Here is a 22,977-nt window from a genome sequence, read left to right as displayed (position 1 = left end):
TAACTATTAGAAGCAGCTACTTCAGAATGGCCCCATTGTCAATCCTATTATGTGTGGCAAACTTGTTTAAATTTCTACTGATATTCATCCATTATAACTAATATGGCCATACAGTATATACAATGGCAAAGTTGCCCTGGAGTCAGGAAGGGCTGATCACAATGAAGCTGTAATTAATAGAAATCTGCAGTCTGAGGAGCATAGATCAGAAAGTCAAGTTGCAAAAGTGATTTTTTTTTAAACAAAGCTTATGATTTAATTATAAAACACTTGACCGTGTCAAATTTACACAGGATTACAGTTCAAAACAAAAAAGTCTTTAACATTAGATTGTACATTACTCAGCTGCATTTTGACTGAATTTGGGTCCTACATCTGAAGGGAGATCCCCTAGTCCAATATCTTTATACACTGACTCGATGGGCCAAATGGCCTTCTTGTGTGCTGTAACCTATGATTCTATGACATCAGGCCTTCAAAAAACATCCATAGAAAACAGACCATTGTGGAGGTGCACAAGGTGAACAGGATTGATTAGCAGTTATGTGAAGAATGCAGGAACAAGGCTCAGTATCACCCAATGAGGTTCCAGTTGTATCTCCAATGTCTAGGCTATCTCAATTATTGGGGACAGTTCAAAGGGTCACCACATTGGCAGATTGTCCATTGATCTAGTGCCATCTGCTGCACACTTTATTGGCTGGTTCCTAACTGGAGATTCTAGTGAAGGCACAGATAGGTAAAATGCTCAATGTGAATCAGGTAAAATGCAATTTATATATCAGGCAGAAACTAGGGTGAGTTGAATTCCCACAATTTAATAAGAATCAAAAAAGTGACTTTGCCTGAGGTGCACAGTTCGTCTCAAAAAGGAAGCAACGTCACAAGTTGCTGATGTTACATTTTTCCAGTCTGAAAACATTCTGTCTTTAGAGGGATTATCTGATTGATAAGACTTGTGCATCTTTTCAGGTCTCTGTATAAGCCTTCATCTTATTCCAAGGACTGAGGCTTTAAGACTTTCTATAGGTTTGACTAAAAGAAACCTTCTCTAAACTACTAAAAAAAACCTTCTCTAAACTACGAAGAGGAATTCAGATTCTGTAACAGCACCAAACCAGTTGCACAGGAGATGAAACAAACACTTTTCAGCAGCATTCTCTGTTAAATAACCATTTGAAATTAAGTATACCCTAGCCATTAGTGTGGGTCCATTCTCAAATCATTACTGGCCAGTGTATATAAAGTTATGATTTGAATTGTGCCAATATTTCCAATGCTATCTTCCAGAAGAGGCTCCATCTTTCAGTGACATATAGACTTTGTGTTTGTTGTACAGGCAATAATGCTGCACCAAGAAGACAACATCAAACAACATGGAGATCAGTCCAAGACCAAACTTTGTTGGGTCTCCAAAAATCAGCATCCACTCATCTGGAACAAAAAGCAAAGTAGACTTGTTCAGCAAACAACTCTGCTCATCATCCAATGATTTCAGGTACACCATCAGCTTAAAGCAAATGTCAGTCTATATTTCACATCTGGACCCAAATAGAGGACAGGATCAGAGCAAGAAAGGCAAAAATAAATGGAGGGAGGTAACTTTAATCACTCAAGTGATCACTGGCCCAATGTTCATAGGAATGAAAATATCATTCCTAGTTCTACAATGGGTTATCTGCTCTGCCAGTTCACCACCCAGTGAAGGTGAAAGCTAACCCCCCCAGGGTGCCCAATCCTGATCACTATTGAGACTCCCACATGAGGGCACCAGGTGAGGACAGGCCAGAGTTTGGATGTGACATCCTTTCCATTTGCACAAACCTTCCAGCAGTCAGTCAAGACTCCAGAATAATGGCCACTTGGTCAAAATACCAGAGGGCAACCACCTACAGCACTACCTCAGTGAATGAGTCAAATCTTTCAAATGAGAGGGGCGGGGGGAGGCAGTTACTGGAGCTACAAAAACAGTAGGTTTTCTTTTTGGACAGGAGGCCTCTAAGGTGCTCCAAGTTCTGCAAGGCAATGGCTTATTTATCATGCACTAAAATACATTTCCAATATGGAGCCAGGTCCTCAGACACTTGGGATACAGTTTAAGCTCTACACCTTTCCAGGTGAGGAACAGAACATTCCAGTCCCAGGTTGGTATTGTAATGAAGGAATAAATCACACTCAAGACTAGTCAACCTTAATGACCTACATCAGCTTAAAAAGAGAATGTATGGCTTTAAAAGTGACGAAATTGCATCTGCACTCTCTGCCCTCCCACTCTGCTTTACAATGCATACACTTGGCCTAGTCTGTGCAATGCCACAGGAGATTGACTTGCAAGCATTTGTTTACAAGTTGACCATCACATGGTGCCTTACCATTGTTGTAGGATTGCAAGAACATCTGCAGAAGGCTGAAAATTCCTCCAGTAAAATCCAGCAGCACATTCCAAATGCACCAACCAACTGTGCTTTTTCTCCGGTAGTTCATGTAGGCCTGGAAAAAAAGGCTCCAGTGTGACCAGACCATTGAAGCTGCTAACCTTGAGGTGAGGGTCTCAAATGCTGCCATCATTTTTAACAATTGGACAATGCACAGTGATGGCATAGTGTACAAGAGAGGATGGCCCACAAGTGAAGGTGTATCTGTACCCGTCTCATGTACAGACATTTGGGTCTTATCTTCATGAGTTGTGTCATTCTTGGAATGTAGCTCATCCCCAATAATAGGTCACAGGACAGTGTCCCTTTAGGGAATCTGGCTCCTGATCTTCCATTTAGCAATTTCTGCACTGCAATCTGGTGCCCATTTTGCACTGTAACTTTAACCAGAGGAAGGACTGTATCTGGGTTGGGTGCAGGTTGAAAGAGCAAGGGGACGATCCATATCAATCAGCAATGAACCTGGCTTTCTAGTGGCAGCAAAGCTAATGTCAAATTGGCTCTGGGGGCAAACAGAACCTGGGGTATTATCCCAGGAACCCAGTTATCCCTTTGAATGAGGTTCAGAATCAAGAGCAGCAAGTCTTCTCCAAAGAGAGGGAGCTTTGATCAGACATTAAAGAGACTTTGGGTTAACTCCATTAATTCAATTTCAAGACCACCCTCCATCTCATTTTTATACTGAAGGCAAACCTCAAAATGGCGCATTATCACCACAGATGGCTGATGGACATGAGAAATTAACAGAACATATGTTTGACAAAAGCCATCTTCAGGCCCACATATTTCACTTAGTGTTTGAAAACTATTAGCTGTTCTCATACAAGAGGGAAGGTCCTGTTACCAACTAACCACCCCATATTGAACAGGAAGGCTGATTTTTTTTTTTGGTTGGGGGGTGGGGGAAGATGGGTCCCCCTTTCACACATTTGTGTTAAAGAATGAACTTTCATTTATATAGCACCTTTCACATACTCAGGACATCCTGAAGCACATTTGAAGTGTAGTCACTGTTGTAATGTAGGAAACAGCAGTGAAATTCCACATAGCAAAGGTTCCACAAACAGCAAGGTGATGACCAGATAATCTGTGTGATGTTGGTTGAGGGATAAATATTCACCAGGACACTGGGGAGAAATCACCTGCTCTTTGAAACAGTGCCATGGGGATCTTTTACATCCACCTGAGGTCAGTTTAACATCTCATCCAAAAGACAGTACCTCTGACAGTGCAGCACTGAAGGGTCAGCCTAGATGTGCTCAAGTTACTGGAGTGGAGACTTGAACCCACAATCTGACAGTGTGCGACCCACTGAACCACAGCTGTCACCTATATCCACATGGCTGGATTAACTATAAAGCTGTCTGCTCATTGCATTTCAATCTGCCATAAGGTTATGTACAAGCACCACCCAGACCCTTACCTGAGGGACATATTTGACAAGCACGATGCCCAATTTGATGTAGGAGAAATAGTAGAGGAGTTGGAGCCATGTAATTTGATCAGCTAGAGCCATGATGAGAACGATAAGGGCAAACAGCCATGAGCCCACCAGTAATCCAGTAGCAAACTGGGACACTTTCTGTGCCCCTCGCTGTATCACAGTAAAGAGAAAGAATTCAAATTGATGAGTATCCCAAATGAAGAGGTTGCATAAACAAGCTGAACTTAAAATGAAACAAATTGCAAGATGGTCAAAATTGCAGAAAAGATCAAGAGTGCAGTTAAAAACCAAGTTTGCATAAATTATCTAAATCCTCAGCTGTAAACAGGCAAATGCAAAAAGAAAGTTGCACAGGACAAAAATAAGTGCTCGATACAAATGGATTGGGACTCTGACGGAGGCCTAGAGGACAAAAGTGGACATGTTTCTGGCAATGTCTAAACAATGGGGAGGCAACTAAAACACACTAACAGAAGGCTGGGATATGTATATATAGCCAGAACAGGGGTGTGAAGGTTGGATGAGTTTATTCAGAGACTGTAAAATGCACTGGTCAGATCACACTTCAGACTATTCCAGTGCATTAAAATTAGGATGTAGCATTGGGTGCAGAAATCAGTACCAAGAATGGTTTCAATATTAAAAACAGCTATTGGGCAAAACTCAATTTCTACAATCCAGGAGAAGGCAGTAAAGGGGGAGGGTGGAGAGACCTGTTTGAAGTAGTTTACATGGACTGAACAAAGCAATTCATGATCACTAAAAATGAGTTGTCAATGGACCAGAAATTAAATATAAAACAATTGAAATACAAGAACAACCTTCATGCAAGACAAGTTCATAAGTGTCTGCAGTAATGGCCCAGGCAAGGTGGTAGAGATAGAGTTTAGGCATTGGAGGAGGGGAGTTAAACTACTCCACGAGTCCCAATGGGTCAAATGGTCTTATCTAGTCCAGCTATTAAAAAAAGTGTCCTTACATCTCTAACTTACACCAAACACAATCACAGCATTGGAGATACTGACCTCGTAGATACAACACTGCCAGATTGTAATTGCTGTTAACAAGATAGCATGGAGGCTGAAAAAGACATCGTTTGCTTCCACTGGGTTCACTCCTTCTGGATTACGCTGGAGAAATTGGTTCTGGAAAGACAGATTTCAGGGACTGGGTTAAAGTCAGAAACACTGCTCACCAACATGCATTTTATAGGACACTCAACATCAGTGGTCACAAGTGTCCAACTCAGATATGGCCACAAAGAATGACCTGGATCCTCCTGCTGGCACATCAAGACTGGAACCTATTCCCTGGTCACCATGCTTGACGCTGCTGTTTAAGGGCTTTGCCCCACACAGATTAAAGGGAACAAAGAAACAGGATCTCCTTGCACCACACAAATGCACCTTGTACCTGCTCACTAGACCAATTGCCCCCATTATGAAAACTGCAAGCTTCTGTTTTCAGATATCCACACCCAGGTGTGTCTTCAAAGCAACAATGCATTGGCAACAACTCAGCTTGGTATTCTACATGACCTTTGTGAACTTTGCAAGAGTAACTGCCCAAAGCTTACTCATCACCATTTTATATACAATTGCTGTGGTCTATCCATTAGGGCATTAACTTCAGTTACTTCATCAAATGGAGCACCAGCAGGATTCTTCACTAGTCAGAAGTACATAGAAAATCATAGGTTACAGCATGGAAGGAGGCCATTTGGCCCATCAAGTCCATGCCAGCCCTATGCGAGAGCAATCCAGCTAGTCTCACTCCCCTGCAGCCCTACAAATGTTTTCCTTTCAAGTACTTATCTAGTTCCCTTTTGAAGGCTATAGAGAATCTGCCTCCACCACCCCCTCAGGCAGTGCATTCCAGATCCTAACTGCTCACTACGTAAAAAAGCTTTTCCTCATGTCACCTTTGGCAAAAGAACCAATCACCTTCAATCTATGCCCTCTAGTTCTTAACCCTTCCACCTATGGAAGGAGTTTCCATATCTTCTGTCCAGACCCTAGATGTGCTTACCTTGATACTGATCAAGATAGAAACCAGCATCTCAATAGTGGCAAATAGGACCTCGGTCATCCTGGAACACAATGGGCCTAGTTATCTGCCAAGGGCAGTGACTGTAGACTCAGTATCACAAATGGTTTAAAAGACATGTTGATGATTTAGCACCAGGTCTGAAGGCAAGTCATTTGGCACCCAATGTCCTCAAATTATATTGATATTTGGGGAAGGCATGGAGGGAATGAATGGCTGGTTTGCTCCAAATCACTGTGGCCATGTACAGCACGTGCCAGTTGTACAAGGCTAGATCGGCAGGTATCAGTGTTTCAATTAATTCCAGGTGTGTGCGTGTGCATGCACACACGTGCACTTTGCTCATAAACCACAACTACTGAATGGTGTTTTCTTGTCATTGCAACACTCCCTTCCAGTCATTTGGATTCCTGGGATTATAGTAAGCAGCCCAGGTTGAAGAGCTAGCATCAGTGCAGACTCCAAACAACCAAATATCCACCTTCTGTAATTCCTATGAATCCATGCTCCATTCACTATGACAAGTCAACATCACGAGGCATATGGGCACCAATTCAAAACTTTACCTTAATATAAGGAATCCAGAAAAGGCCAATGTTAAACACTCCATACGCCAAGTGACCAGTCAGATTCAGTGCCAGGAAATCAAAACTCAATCCGATCACACTATAAAAGATCAGAAATACATTACTGAGCAGGCCATGGAATGATGAGCACAGAATGGCCATTCGGCCCATCAAGTCAGTACTTTGAAAGCTAGCCAACTGGTCCCACTCCCTGCTCCTCCCCATAGCCCTGCAAATTCTACCTGCCACTTGCAAGTATTTATCCAATTCCTGTTTGAAAGTTATTATTGAATCAGCTTCCACCACCCTCAGGCCATGCATTCCAGATAATAACTCACTGCATAAAGATTTTTCTCCTCATGTCGCCTCTGGTTCTTTGGCCAATTACCTTAAATCAGTGTCCTCTGGTTCTTCACCTTTCTGTTATGGAAAAAGTTTCTCCTCATTTATTCTATCAAAACCCTTCCTGATTCTGAACACCCATCAAATCTCCCTTTAGCCTTTTCATATCTAAAGATTCTCCAGTCTCTCCATACAACTGAAGTCCCTCATCCCTGGCACCATTCTAGTAAACCCCCTCTGCACCCTGCCTAAGGCCTTGATATACTTCCTAAAGTGTGGTGCCCAAAATGGGACATTATTCCAGCTGAGGCCTAACCAGTGATTTATAAAAGTTTCAAAACTTGCTTACTTTCCTCCTCTGTATTACTCTATTTATAAAGCTAAGGATCCCATATTCCTTTTTAAACAGCATTCTCAACTTGTTCTGCCACCTTCAAAGACTTGTGTATGTACACCCCCAGGTCTCTGTTCCTGTACCCCCTTTTAAATTCCACATTTATTTCAGATTGCCCCACCTTATTCCACCTACCAAAATGAACCACCTCATGGCATTAAATTTCATCTGTCATGCATCTGCCCATTTCACCAGTCTATGTCCACCTGAAGTCTGTTACCATCCTCCTCACTTTTTACTACATTTCCAAATTTTGTGTCTCTGCAAGTTTTGAAATTATGCCCTGTATATCCAAGTCCAGATCATTAATATATATTAAAAAGAGCAGTGGTCCTGGTACTGACCCCTAGGGAACACCATGCCACATTTCCCTCCAGTCTGGAAAAACAACTGTTCACCACTTCTGTTTTGTCCCTTAGCCAATTTTGTATCCAAGCAGCCACTGCCCCTTCAATCCCATGGACTTAAATTTTGCCAACAAGTCTATGATACTTCATCAAATGCTTTTTGAAAGTCCATATACACAACTACACTACCCTGGTCAACCCTCTTAATTCAAAGAATTCAAGTTAGTCAAACAAAATTTGCCTTTAACAAAGCTGTGCTCGCTTTCATTTATTAACCCACATTTGTCAAAGTACCAATTCATTTTGTCCTGGGTTATTGGCTTGAAGTTCTCCCCACCACTGTTTGGCCTGTAATTGCCAGGTTTATCCCTCCTTTTTGAACCAGGGTGTAACATTGCCAATCCTCTAGCACCACTCCCATATCTAAAGGAGGATTGGAAGATTGTGGCCAGAGTCTCTGAAATTTCCACCCTTACTTCCCTCAGTAACCCAGGATGCATCCCATCCAGACTGAGTGACTTGTCTACTTTGAGCACTGCCAACCTTTTTAGTATCTCTATGGTATTCAATTTCTCTGCTACCTACTTTACTGACATTGCATCTGTCTTCACTAAAGAGGATGCTGCCAAAGTACTCATTTGGTACCTCAGCCACTAGTTAATCCTTTTGGTCCCTAATCAGCCCCATCCTTCCTTTGACCATTTATAAAACACTTGTTCCCTGCTAATCTATTCTGATCCACTCCTTACCCCTTTTATTTCCTTTTTCAGTTCTCTGCTTTAATCTAATCAACTTTGTTTGCTACAGAATTATGAACCCAACATTTATAATAAGCCTTCTTTCTGTTCTAATTTAATCTCTATATCCATCATCCAGGGAGCTCTAGCTTTGGATGCCCTTCCATTCCCCTCATGGGAATGTGTCTAGACTGCACCCCAAACTATCTCCTCTGTGAAGGCCTCCTATTGCTCATTTACTGTTGTACCTGCCAATCCTCTATTCCAATCCACCTGGGCCAGATCCCTTTTCAACTCACTGACATTAACCCTCCTCCAGTTGAGTATTTTCACATTTGATTTTTCCTTCTCCATAACTTCTCTAAACCTAATGAGAACTCTTTCCCCAAAAGCTCTCCCAATGAAACATGTTCCACTTCCATTCCCCAGAACTCAATCCAGCACTGCTTCCTTCCTCATTGGGCCGCAAACATACTGAGAGTAAAGTTTTGTACACATTTCAGCAATTCCTCCCCCTCCTTTGCCCTTTACACTTGTTTTCCCAGTCTATATTAGGATAATTGAAGTCCCCCATTATCACTACTCAAGTTCTTGCATCTTTCTGCAATTAGCTACTCTATCTCCATCCCACTATTTGGCAGCCTATAGTATACACCCACCCATATAATAGCTCCATTGTTCCTTAATTCTAAGGAAAGATTCTGTCTTTGAGCCCTCAAGTACATCAACCCTTTTAGTCATTAAATTCCAAATAGTAGCTGGCCTGCACAGAACTGAAAGGAGTGCACACTGAAAAAGGCACCAGTGTGATAGTGATCACACTGCAGTATTGTGTTCAATACAAGATCAATCCTGTATTGAAAATCTGGAAGTGTCTTTGCACAATTGACAACCTCTTGGGTGACCAGTTCTATCTGGCATTCAACAAAATGCACCTTAAAATGGCCTGCCATTCAGGGAAAATAAATGCTGTTTGGAAAGGTGTGCAATTAAGTAACTATACACAGCAAAACCATGAGCTAGTTTACTACATTTGCATAAAGTGTTGGGGGGGGGGGGGGGGGGAAAGAGAAAGACGACTTGTAATACTCTGGCTAAACAAGTAAAATCAGCACCTAGAGGACAATGAGCAGGAGACAAACTGCAGCAAAGCCAAGTTAAATTCACACCAGACTTTCCTCTTGCTGATAGTTGATCAATAGCATTTATCTGGAAATTAACCCTAGACCAATGTTTGTGTACAAGACAGTCACTCTTGGGCTGCTATTAGCATAAATTTCTTGTCCTGTGTATATGGCCATTGCACAGCTGTGTTCAAGGTCACAAAGCAAGATGGCTACATTCAAGGTCAAAGAGCACAGGCTAAATAATCTTTAAATAGACCCAGTACGGGAGTACAAATGTACTGAACACAATCACAGTCAGCACCACAGGCATTGTCTGTAGTGAAGACCATTGCACCTCAAGGGGTGTCTGGAACCATTTTACCCCCATTAAAAAAGGGGCTGGCCACTTAGTAACCAAAGAAATGGTCATCCAAAGTCAAAAATGCCCCTCTAGGTTAAAGGGGAAACTCAACCCCTGGACACAGGTGGTTCAAAAAACCTAGATGTACCAGTGGTTTGTAAAGTTAATAACTGCAGACCCGAGTGGGATATAGCAATTACACTCAATACCTTAAAAAAGGCATCAAGTTGCACAGGTTAGGCTTCAACAGCAAGTACAAAAAAATTGAAAAGGCTAACGGAATATTGGCCTCCATCTCAAGGGGGCTGGGAATAGAGAGGGGTAGAAGTTATGTTACAGTTATAAAGGATCGAACCAGAGCTTTATCTGGAGACTGGTCAATTCTGGCCACTAGACCTCAGGAAAGATATTGGCCTTCAAGGGTGCAGCACAGATTCACCAGAATGATACTGGAGCTAAAAGGGTTAAATGAGGACAGGTTGCATAGACGAGGCTTGTATTCAGAGTATAGAAGATTAAGGGGTGTTTAAGATAATTTAAAGGATTTGACAGGATAGAGAGTGTGAAATTATTTCCTCAGAGAGAGTCCAGAACAAGGGGCATAACCTTTAGAGCCAGGCTGTTCAGGAGTGAAGTCAGGAAGCACTTCATGCAAAGGGTAGTGCAAATCTGGAACTCTCACCAAAGAGCTTTTGAGATGGGGCAAATTGAAAATTTTCATAACTGAGATTGGTAAGGGAATCAAGGGTTATGGAACCAAGATGGGTAAATGGAGTTGACAGATCAGCCATCATCTAACTGTATGATGGAACAGGCTCAAGGGGCTGAATGGCCTTCACCTGTTCCTAGGGCATATATAATGTCCCTGTGCTTGTAAAAAGGAGCATCTTCTCCAACCCAGAGTAACAGCATCAGTTAATATGAAATTTGACCCAGTCAGTCAACACTTAATCCACTGAGCTCAATCTTCCTCAAAATCCCAGCTCCACTTGCAACTTATGATCTATTTGTACATGCATGTATTGAGCTTACATCATGTCCTGCAACTCTAAGCAACATTGAGAGAGATCCACCAGTACACAGGGTCTACTAGAGTCAGCATATTCCAGGACAACCTGGGCATATTAAACTCCAGTGAAGGGCTGAACAGGAATTTAAATGTTCGGTTTCATGAGCCCAGAAACAGTCCCCTATCTTTCTCAGTATCACCATTTACAATTACCCAGAGCACTGGCCTTTACCTTTTACGCCTCCAGTTTTCAAGCACCTGTGGGTAGAAGGAGATGGACCAAGCCAAGAAATAAATCCAACCAATCGCCTGGTTTATTGTCTTCAGGGCACTGCTGTGCACCACAAGAAAACGAATTCGCACTGGAGTCCTACAAAACAATTCAGGCCATTAAGAGAGATTGGCAAGGAAGGGACAGAGCCAGGCCTAATTAAGTTACATGTAATTTAAGTAGCAACACAAAAAGGTCCCAAACCATGGGCCTGACGTTATTCAACACAATCTTACCATCTGAATAAAAAAGCACAGATCCCATTTAGTCAGCAGGACAAGGATTGTGACGAATTAAGTCTTTTGCCTAGTTTAAGTTTGGTTGTTGGTCCATTCAATCTGGTCACAATACATAAAAACAGTTTAAAAGCCAACAGCAGGAATTGTGTATTGGACCCCTTAACCTCTTCATCCACATATAGCATTTTTCCATTAATGTTACTCCCATCCCTTGTTTCTCCTCCCAATATTTAATTATATCACTTCTCTACATTAAGTTGTAGATGTCACTGCCACCTATCTGGCCACTCTACTGACCTGTAGGCCCTCCTGAAGTCTTCTACATCCATCTTGCAAATTTGCTGCTACATTTCCTCTTATGCTTAATTTTTTTTTGTAACAAGTCTCCAGTGAGGCATCTTATTGAATGCCTTCTGAAAACCCATAGCAACTATATATAAACATCTACTGCAGTCATGGACCCATCCAACTGGTCTCTTCAAAAAAAAACTTACATTTATCACACATCAGTGGCCTTCAACAAATCCATGTCAGACGTCCTTGATTAACCCATGCATTTCTAAATGCTCCCTAATTGGAATCCATAATTTGAGATCTAAGAGTTTGTCCTAACTGATTGATAGACTAGTTGGCCAAAAGTTACCTCATTTATCCTTCTTTCTTAGAAATGTTACATGGGATCACTCGTCCCTTGGCACAATTTGCCTATTTAAGGAAGTCTGAAAAATTATAGTTAGAGCTCAGCCATCTCCTGACATTCTTTAGAAGAATGAGGTGATCTCATTGAAAACATGAAGTTCTGAGGGCTTGACAGGGTAAATGCTGAGAGACTGTTTCCCCTGGCTGGAGAGTCTGGAACTAGGGGGTATAGTTTCAGGATAAGGGATATTTAGGACAGATAGAGAAATTTCTTCACTCAGAGGATTGTGACTCTTTGGAATTCTCTACCCCAGAGGGCTGTGGATGCTCAGTTGTTGAGAATATTCAAGGCAGAAAGGGACAGATTTTTGGATTCTAAGGGAGCCAAGGGAAGGCGTTGGGAAAGTGGAGTTGAGGTTGAAGATCAGCCATGATCTGATTGACTGGCAGGGCAGGCTCGAGGGGCTGTATGGCCAACTTCTGCTCCTATTTATGTTATTAAAAACCTGGGATGCATGCCCCCCTGCCCCACAGTTCCAGGCACTCATCCCTTTTTAAAAAAAAATCTGAACCTACTATGTTGTGGTTACTATTTTCCTTATTCTCCTACGCAGCTGTGCTTCACTTCATTTCATTTCCCAGAATTAAGTTGGAAGGAGGAATGATCTAGGAATCTGTTTTGGATGCATTCTACTATTATCCCAGTCCACTTCAGGTAACTTAAATTCACCCATTATTGCCTTGTTCTGCATATCCCCACTTCACTGTCCAGTGGCCTATGATGCACATCGAGTGTTGTGCCATTTTCCCTTCCATAACTCCATCCATATGGATTGTGGCTTAATGTAATCCTATCGAATAGCCTTAAATTCCAGCACTTCTAATAGAATCAATACTCCCAACATGCCCTGCTCATGCCTCTCCCACAAGGTGCTCCTGAAAAGGTTGGAACCAGGAATTGAAACCAATGGAGGTGAAAACCAAATACAGTTTTTACACTGAGCAGCCAATCTGCAATGCCAGTTTTTGCATCTGGCAGCAAGTTGAAAATCTAACCTAGGTTGTCAACTTCTACCTCCATGTTCACAACCTGAAAGGAGGGACTTTGCCAGACAACCCCTGCCAAGTGTCTGGGACCTCAACACAATGGTGATATGATTGCTGTTTAGAATTCTAAAAAAGGACTAGACAATATAGACTATGACAAGCTGTTTCACCTTGTCCAGAACAGTACAACCAGAGGACACAGCCTGCACCTTTAAGTGGGGGGGGGGGGGAATTCAAAACTAATCTAACAAAACAATCTGAGTGAGTGGCCAATCTATGGAACCAATTGATTGCTATGATTAGTCATCAACTCCATTATTGTTGTATCATGTGACAACCAAGATGGCAGGTGGTGAACTAGATGGACCTTGGTCTCTCTCACTTAATTCCCTTGTTCCTATGTAGTATTTAATCAATTGCTGAGACAAGCTAACCAATTGTTCACTGTTTCTATAGTTAGAGGAATCAAAACTGAAACCATTAGTATTTTAATCACCTTTCATCTCCACTTTGTTTTAAAACCAAACCCTTAATTGTAACTTCTCCCACCACCCCAAATCCATTTGTGGAAAAAATCCTAATGTGACATAGGCTATTTTAAACTACTGATTGTAATTCTTTGCAACATTAAGTATTTCTTCAAGAAAATCTCCTGCATAATACAACCAGATGGCTGCAACTTGGATAAATACACTTCCCAGTCACAACTGTAGACAACAGGATTAACATCCAGGACTGAGTCAGAACAGTGAGAGTCAGAGAAGCTTGGGCTAAGAGTCAGATAGCAACACACCTGGTCAGATTGCTGTTGTTGGTCTCCAGGTAGACGGTGACCTGTCCAACCTCAATTCCTTCAACTGTGAAAGACTTTGAGCTTACAGACTTGGGCAGCATGATCTGAGAATGAGAAATTCTAAGTTAGTCTTCTACATTTAAGAAGGGGAGGGGTCAAGGGAGGAATATATTCAGTGGCAGTGAGGAGAGTGTAGTGTGTAGCTGGACTGTAACAAGCTAAATGAAGTCTTCAATGAGGCTGTTCACACACAATGTCTAATAGAAGTGTTTAATTCAATGCTTGTCCCAAATTTGCATCACAATGGCTGTGCAAAGCCCAAGGCCTCACAGTTGAGCTCTATTCCAACCACAAGCCAAGTCATTAGACTAAAGTCTCAAAAGGAACACTGTCCAGAAGGAGGGTCCATTAATGTAGAACATTAAAAGATGCAACACAAAGCATAAATCAGAAATAAATGGACATTAAGGCAACAAAGGAGATATTAGGAAGGATGACCAATGACTTGGTCAAAGGTGGATTTTACTGAGGGCCTTAGGCAAGGAATTCTACAGATTGGGGCCTGGGCAGCTGAAGGCACAGGGAATTGGATTTTTTGGGGGGCAGGATGAAAAAGGGGTTTATAGAGCTGGAGGTTAGAGATAGGGAAGTTCAAAGCCACAAAGGGATTTAAAACACTGATCAGAATTTTAAAATGAATGTATTATGGATCAGCAAGGACAGAGGTGATGGGTGAGTAGGATTCGATGCAGGAAAGGATATTCGCCGCTGAGTTTTGGATGAGTTTTTTTTTTTAATTCATTCATGGGATGTGGGAATCACTGGCAAGGCCAGCATTTATTGCCCATCCCTAATGCCCTTGAGAAGGTGGTGGTGAGCCACTGCCTTGAACCGCTGCAGTCCGTGTGGTGAAGGTTCTCCCACAGTGCTGTTAGGAAGGGAGTTCCAGGATTTTGACCCAGTGACGATGAAGGAACAGCGATATATTTCCAAGTCAGGATGGTGTGTGACTTGGAGGGGAACGTGCAGGTGGTGTTGTTCCCATGTACCTGCTGCCCTTCTTCTAGGAAGAGGAGGTCGTGGGTTTGGCGTTGCTGTCGAAGCAGCCTTGGCGAGTTGCTGCAGTGCATCCTGTGGATGGTGCACACTGCAGCCACTGTGTGCCAGTGGTGAAGGGAGTGAATGTTTAGGGTGGTGGATGGGGTGGTAATCAAGCGGACTGCTTTGTCCTGGATGGTGTCGAGCTTCTTGAGTGTTGTTGGAGCTGCACTCATCCAGGCAAGTGGAGAGTATTCCATCACACTCCTGACTTGTGCCTTGTAGATAGTGGAAAGGCTTTGGGGAGTCAGGAGGTGAGTCATTTGTCACAGAATACCCAGCCTCTGACCTGCTCTTATAGCCACAGTATTTATATGGCTGGTTCAGTTAAGTTTCTGGTCAATGGTGACCCCCAAGATGTTGATTGTAATGCCACTGAATGTTGTCAAGGGGAGGTGATTAGACACTCTTGTTGGAGATGGTCATTGTCAGGCACAAATGTTACTTGCCACTTATCAGCCCAAGCCTGGATGTTATCCAGGTCTTGCTGCATGGGGACAGGGACTGCTTCATTATCTGAGGGGTTGCAAATGGAACTGAACACTGTGCAATCATCAGTGAACATCTCCATGATGGAGGGAAGGCCATTGATGAAGCAGCTGAAGATGGTTGGGCCTAGGACACTGCCTTGAGGAACTCCTGCAGCAATGCCCTGGGGCTGAGATGATTGGCCTCCAACAACCACTACCATCTTCCTTTGCACTAGGTATGACTCCAGCCACTGGAGAGTTTTCCCCCCTGATTCCCATTGACTTCAATTTTACTAGGGCTCCTTGGTGCCACACTGTCAAATGCTGCCTTGATGTCAAGGACAGTTACTCTCACCTCAGGAATAGGAGGGGGTACAGCTGGGTGATGTCAGCATACCTGTGGAAGCTGACCCCATGCCCAAGCATGATGCCAAGGGCAGCAGGTTAATGCCACATTGGAGAAGGCCAGTTTAAAATTACACTGGCACAAACCATCCCAATAGTGTAGGAAAAAATGTTTAATAAGTCCAGTAGGGTGAACAACAGGGCAAACTTGTGATGGAGCAGATGTAGCAAGGGGAGGAAAATTCTGCTTAGGATTCAGCACAGAGTCCTCACCAACAGAAGAACTTTCTCCCATGTGCGCAAACAAAATAAATGGACTATAGCTGATGGCCGAAAAGGAACTGACCTTTGTAAAACAAATAAAACCTTAGAGCAATGACAGGCACAGACCATGTGATCAATATAGGTGCACAAAGCCAAACTCTTCCCAGGATCATTTTCTCTGAATGAGGAAGAATCCCAGGCATTGTGCTGGCTGCCAAAGCCCTGGAGAGTGAATTTCCTCAGTTCTCCTGCTCTGCCACTATATCTCCACCAGCGACCCTGTTAACATGTATGTGGGGTTTCCATCAAACATCCAAGCCACAGCAGAGAAGCCCCAAGGAAAATTATCCCCATGGTATTCAGACCTCCTGGAAGGGAGCACTGACCAGCCCCAAGGAACTCCAGTCATAGCTGAAAGTCTGGGGGAAAGGCTGCAAGAGCTGAGGGAAGAGAATATCTGGGCAGTTAGTGAGCTTTATTTGACACCTTGACTCTTGGCAAGTCTAGTTGAACTGCAAGGACATCCAACTTCAACCTAAAAGCAGCAAGTTATTATGATCTGGAATGCACTGCCTGAAAAGGGTGGTGAAAGCAGATTCAATAGTAATTGGATAAATACTCGAAGGGGAAAAATTTACAGGGCTATGGGGAAAAGAGCAGGAGTGGACTAATTGGATAGCTCCTTTAAAGAGCTGGCACAGGCATGATGGGCTGAATTGCCTCCTCCTGTGCTGTACCTACTATGATGAAATTCCAAGTGGATAAATCTCTTCCACTGGTACCAGAATAAATAAACAGTCTCATGATATATCCCATCAATCATTACTAAATTACAAAAAGTCCTTCTGGGCCAGGCCTCCAAGTTTATTAGAAGTGTATCTGCAGTCCACCCATCTCTGACTGGAAATGGGCAGCAACCAGTGGACCCAGATTCATAGAAGGAACACCAGTCAGACAGACTTGGATGGGATCTGAATCCCATGGTCCTAAAGCTCTGACCCATTTGAAAAAGCTTCAATTGTTAAACATGAAAAGGTTTGGCTCCAACATTCTCAGAAGGAAGTTTCCTACATCAGAATTCCACCACCCTGTCTGTGGCTCTGGTAGTTTATACAGGTCTGAAAAATGTGTTACTTACTTGCTCAGGGAGTTGAACAATACAAGTTGGTTTGGATGAGAAGGTCACATTGAATGTAATCACTACAGTCTCCTGCAGGGGTGCACTGGGAGAGAAAAAACAGAAATCAAACCATTGCCTTCTATCAAGAATGACTCAGTTACCAGAAGTACACTAGATGCTAGCCACTTCTACCACGTGCAGGAACAAACAGTGGCCATTATTTTTACAATGCCTAATCTAAGCCACTTAATCCCAGGTCTCCTTGGCTTTGATTAGCCAAGTGCCACCTCACAACAGGACCTACCTCAGAGCAATTCTGATCTTCTGAATGCTGTGGACTCCCAGGCTAACAACTTCTGGCACCATCAGTGACTCATAGGCTTCTGAAAACAAATACAGCAAGTGAGTATTCTGCCCACTCTAGTGTGGGATTGCAAGTGCACACAAATGTAAAACCTGAGCTTATATTTAAAAATGTATCATAGGAACAGGAGTAGGCCATTCACCCCCTCGAGCCTGTGCCACCATTCAATTAGATCATGGCTGATCTGTATCTCATATCCATTCCTCAAAAAAAGTTTTAGTCTTAAATGTCTGTTGACCCAGGAACCACAGCCATTTGGCAGAGAGTTCCAGTTTTCTATTACCTTTCAGTGTTGAGAAGTTGGGTTCAAATCTAGCCCAAGTTGATGGGATAGAGTCCCCTCTGTCTGTGGGGGTCCTATGAGTGGAGTTTGGGCAATCTTAATCCAGTTTGTAGTGGGAATTAGCTTTACTATTAATTGGTTAAATTAGACAGGTCAAAGGATGGAAATGGGGAAGGACAGAATGCTGGGAGTTTGGACAGAAGCAAGTTATTGGAAGAGTAGAGGAGGTTTTAATAAACCTCTAATCACAGCTGCAACACCATCTGCTGAAATGGTGATAACTTGTTAAAAAGTTAAAAAAGTGAAATAACCCTCAACTTCTTGCTCTAATCCTGGACTCTGATTTTATAAAATTTCCCAATCACTAGCTTCCAAGCATTTAAGCCAGGTGAACATATGAAAATCGATGTGCTGGAAAAAAACAGCTGGTCCACCGAGCCTGCCCCACAGAACTAACAGCTGAAGCATCATGAATAGGCACCCATTCCTGCCAACTCACATGCCCACCATCAGTCATGTAATCTCCTGGGAGAAGCAAAAATAAACCCAAGGCCAATCAGGCAAAACACAAATCTTGGAAATACCTGATTCCCTTAGGCGATTCAAACTAATTCAGATCACATTGACTGTGTATAGCACCCAATATTTTCCCAACTTATTAATGTGACACCATCATCTTCCCAATTAAGAACTGGTCCAACACTCACCAAATCAGCTGGTAACTTGTTCAATAGGTTTATTATCCTCTGGAATAGAAGAACTATCTATGCTAGCCCTACCCTTACACAGCTTATACACATGATCTCTGGTCATCCCAACCTACCTAGTTGAAATAGCCTCAAGGGGAACACAATCATGCCCTTGAACAATTTTGTTTACAACCATCAATATTTCAGTCATCTGTACAGTTGACAATTTCCCACTGTTGCTTAATTCAAAAAATCTAAAATGTTAGTGCAAATCAGATTAGAATATTTTTTAAAATTGTAAAACCATAATTTCTGCAGTTTATTCTCCATTTACACCCTTGTCTTTAAAGGTCAGCCTCCTGAGCACCTTTTTCTGCTTCAATTATTAGATTGAAAGAAAACTGTTCCATCTTATCCAGATCTGTCGAACCAGAGAACACGGTCTGCACTGGAAAAAGGGGCAAATTCAAAACTAATCTGCGGAAACAGTATCTCAGGTGAGCGAGTGGTCAATCTAGGGAACAGACTCCCTAGGGAAATGGTGGAAGCAGTTAGTGTTGATTCATTCTCATTGAGCAGGAGTTGTCTGTTCAGCCCCTTAGCCCTCAATACCCTGGCCTAACAAAAATCCATCAATCTCAGTTTTGAAATTGTCAATTGACCCCCAGCCTCAGCTTTCTGGAAGAAGTGTACCAGATTTCCACTACCCTTTTCTGACATCACCCCTGAACAGCCTGGCTCTAAATAAGATTATGCCCCCTTGTTCTGGACTCTCCACTAGAAGGAAGTTTCCCCTCTACCTACCCTATCAAATCTTTTAATCATCTTAAACACCTCAATCTTCTATACTCAAAGGGAATACAAGCCTAGTCTATGCAACTTGTCCTCAATTTAACCCTTTTAGCTCCAGTATCATTCTGGTGAACCTGCACTGCACCCCCTCCAAGGCCAATATATCATTCATGAGGTGCAGTGCCCAAAACTGAACACAGTATTCCACAGGGAGTCTAACTGGAGCTTTATATAACAATTTCCACCCTTGTATTCCAGCCCCCCTTGAGATAAAACCTACATTCCATTAGCCTTTTAAATTATTTTTTGTACCTGTCCAGTAGCTTCTATGATTTCTAGACAGAGACCCCTATGGATCGCTGCTCCTCCACAATTCCTAGCTTCTCACCATTTAGAAAATAAGCATTCTCGGAGTAACAGGTGACTTTAGACTTATGATTCCCAAACTCTCATCGCTGGCAGGGGTGGGGTTTCCCCTCACCTCATGTCTGGGTCTGTTGCACAGATTAATAGCCATGATTAGTCAACACCATTATCATTGCATTACGTGACTACCAGATAGGTGGTAAACTGGATGATCTTTTTCATCTAGAAATTCATATATTCCTAACTGGTGCTCAATTGCTTCTCAAAAACCCTCCTTGTTCCAGTAGTTCACAAATTCCTGCCTTAATATCAGATTCCCATAGTTCCATAAGTCAGAGGCTTCCTTCAGAGCCAATCCCCACTACCAAGTTTGCTTTGGGTGGATGGGTTGTAGGACATGGTTCAAGTCACTTGTGTAAACCTATGAAGTTCCCATTTATTCCACAGGGTAAGCCTGACCATACTGTAACTGTGCAAAAGTTAAATTTTGTTTTCTTGATGAAGGCAAGTCATTGAGGCTACAAGTCTTGTGGGCATTGAAGCAAAGCCAAACTTGGTGCAAGCAAGTGCCATACCTCATCTTCACAGTGAAGACCATCACTGACCACTTTCAGCAAAGGCAAGTCCAATATTTTAAAAAGGGAGATACAACCCTGTAATATTTCAATCAGTGCTGATGCAGCAAACAGAGTGTTCACAATGTTTAGAGAAAACTAAACAAGGGATGATCACTTGGGGGGGGGGGGGGGGGCAAAAAGGAAGAGTCAGCTTTCACATCCATGTTGCCTTCATTACCCATTTTCTTCCCCATGAACTTACCACATTGCAGGGAGATGATCAGATTGTAAATGAGAACCAAGAGGAACACAGCAAGCTTCATGTCTCCAGTTTTAGACCTGCAGAAGAAAAACACCAAGAGTAAAACTAGTTTCCCCAAACTAAACCAAATCAGTTAGAAGAGATGGTAATACACTGGGGGTTAAGAGACACCAAGTGGCCAATCAGGATAGGTTCGACCCCCAACTGAAATCTACAGTTAAGATGGCAGCATACAGATGATTCAGCATTTCAGTTCAACGCACCTGGTCACATAACACCAGAGCCTTGAAATATGGCTTGTCATTTGAGCTACAAAAATACACATCAGGTTTATTCAATATCCAGGGAGCTTGAACTAAAACCCATATACTAGCATTGAAATTACAGCCACATCAGAGTGAAATTGCACATGGACCACAGTGCAGCACTGCAGTGAGCTCAATTTCATAGGCAATATTTACAGTGGATACATAAACCTCTACAAGTTTTCAAGTACACACTTTGCCATGTACCCACTATCCAGAAATCATGAAGCATTCATCTCAGTCAGGATGATGTACCTGATAGCTGTGGTGTTGGAGGAGGGTGGGAAGGGGGTGAAAATAAATGTGGAGAACAATAGCTTGGACTCTCATCTTGTTCCTTTTTTGTGGTCAGAAGGTGGGAAACACTGGAAAGGCCATATTTATTGCATTTTCCTCATAGTCCTGAGGTGGCAATGTGGGGTCTTCTCAAATTGAGATGGTGCTCCCATAAATGGCATTAGGTAGGGAATTCTAAGACTTTAACCCAATGATCAAGGACCAGCAGTACATATCCAAGTCAAGGCAGTGCAAGACTTGGAGCCAATGGTTTTCCCCAAGACATTGTTGCTTTGGGCTTAGAGGTCATGAGACTGGGTGGTACTGCTGCCAAAGCAAGTTTGGCAAGTTCCTGTACATCATACATGACCCTGGTGGAGGGGATGGATAGAGAGTCCAGTAGCATGGGTGCCAATCAAGCAACCTGCTCTGTCCTGGATAGTGTTGAGCTTAGAGTTGTTGTTGTAGCTACACCCATCCAGGTGAGAATTCAGTCTCACTCCTGGTTATTGGAAAGATGGGGACACTTGATAGCTCTATTAATCACTCTGCTGATGATTACAGGGCCAATACAGTAATTGGCCCTATTGTTCCACAGCTAAGACATACCTAGGGAACTATCTCCATTGTCAGGTGAATGCCAATATCATAGGTGCATTGGAACAGTTTGGCAAGTGAGGCAGCTACTGCTGTTGTACATGTCTTCAGCACTACAGCTAGGATGTAGTCAGGGCCCATAACCTTGGATGTGCCCAATATCTAAGACCCCATTCCATTTCTATTGATTCTAGGTAAAGGATTCAATCTCAGCTGCTTTTTGTTGAAGATGACTGTTGGTTTATTTGCAGGTTGGATTTAAAAATACCAAGACAGAGTTCCAATAAAGGAAGGATGCCATCATTTTGTAATTCCTTCATCAAAGTACTGAGTCACATCACTATTCAGACACAGTTCACACACCTACTAGAGGTGAAAGATTAAAATGGATGCTCAGCTCCATTACAAAAAAAACCTCCCAGAAACTGAATTTCCAGCAGGAAAATAAAGGCTCTTAACTGAAGATAATGAGAATTTCACAGAACTCAGGTATTGCTTTGTCAGGCACATTAACAAAATACAATGCCCCAAAAGTCCAATCTACTAGCAGCTAAAAAAAATTAAACTATGAACTTAGAGCCCAGGCAGTTAATAGATGGGTGACCTGGTTCATCTCCAATAGTCCCATGGACCAGGGTTTTCCAAGACTATGTCATCTTGGATTCTTCTCATGTAGCTTTTTTTTTTAAGAAAAAGCTACATGAGAAGAAGCTACAAAGTTGTTTAAAAAAAGTTGTTTAAAAAAAGCTACAAGGCATTAACAGGAAGAACTGAAATCACAGGATTAAGTCAGTATGACTCAACAGTGTCAGATATACTCAAAATACCAAGCAGCCTCACAAGGAAGGAAAGTTACACCACATAATAATGAGACTGGTATTAAAAAAAAAGGTAAGGAAACAAAATAAAAGCTATGCCCATTCATTGCCTGATCAACATTTATGTACTGAAGAATCACCTTGATCCATGCCAGAGAACCACCTCCAATAGCTCCCCTTGGTATGGAAATCATACACCAAAACCATCACAGGTATAGTCACTTCTAGAAATTACAGCATCTCCCTTGCCACACCCACTTGTAAAATGAGGCAACATTCAACTTATTAAAGCAGAAAGGCACTAAAGTCAGATTATGGCCAGTAGTAGCTGAAAGAACAAAGATCAAGGCATTAAAGTATGAACAGTAACAAGGAGGGACCAAACCCACTTTCAAAACAGGACTGAATCACTGCACATACTCACAGAAGCTGAGTAATTGAGCTGATTGGAGAACCACATCAGCTTAATCAATTAAACTGGCTCTAAAACTACCCAGGAACATCTGAACAAGAGAAAAAGATACTTACAGATCGACTCAAAATTTAACAAATGAGTCCAGACTCCTTATCTAAATAACAATTTCCCTGATAATAA

General features: G+C 42.4%; 1 protein-coding gene across 1 annotated transcript; it reads right to left on the bottom strand.

Annotated features, from left to right (window-relative positions):
- Positions 1-230: 230 nt before the first annotated feature.
- On the bottom strand, positions 231-22,977 carry LOC137299358 (cystinosin-like). Its single transcript, XM_067968046.1, has 11 exons — positions 22,911-22,977; positions 20,387-20,463; positions 17,378-17,456; positions 17,092-17,176; positions 13,777-13,880; positions 11,020-11,157; positions 6,492-6,591; positions 4,905-5,024; positions 3,859-4,029; positions 2,373-2,490; positions 231-1,434 (listed from the first exon to the last, which is right to left on the bottom strand). Exons 2-11 carry the CDS (start codon positions 20,445-20,447, stop codon positions 1,280-1,282), a joined length of 1,131 nt encoding a protein of 376 aa, XP_067824147.1. The 5' UTR covers positions 20,448-20,463; positions 22,911-22,977; the 3' UTR covers positions 231-1,279.

This window comes from Heptranchias perlo, chromosome 29 (assembly GCF_035084215.1).
Source record: "Heptranchias perlo isolate sHepPer1 chromosome 29, sHepPer1.hap1, whole genome shotgun sequence".
Taxonomy (NCBI): Eukaryota; Metazoa; Chordata; class Chondrichthyes; order Hexanchiformes; family Hexanchidae; genus Heptranchias; species Heptranchias perlo.
The sequence above is the reverse complement of the archived record's forward strand: the minus strand, read 5'-3'. Positions and strand labels throughout refer to the sequence as shown.

What these genes read in the sequence shown, in the direction of transcription:
- LOC137299358 (XM_067968046.1), bottom strand. Translation starts at nt 20,447, where the DNA reads ATGAAGCTTGCTGTGTTCCTCTTGGTTCTCATTTACAATCTGATCATC. An exon ending in GGCAGTGTTGTATCTACGAG is followed by an intron (nt 4,030 to 4,904) that starts GTCAGTATCTCC and finishes ACTGTGATACAG; the next exon opens with CGAGGGGCACAGAAAGTGTC. An exon ending in TTGTCAAATATGTCCCTCAG is followed by an intron (nt 2,491 to 3,858) that starts GTAAGGGTCTGG and finishes CTTTTTTTCCAG; the next exon opens with GCCTACATGAACTACCGGAG.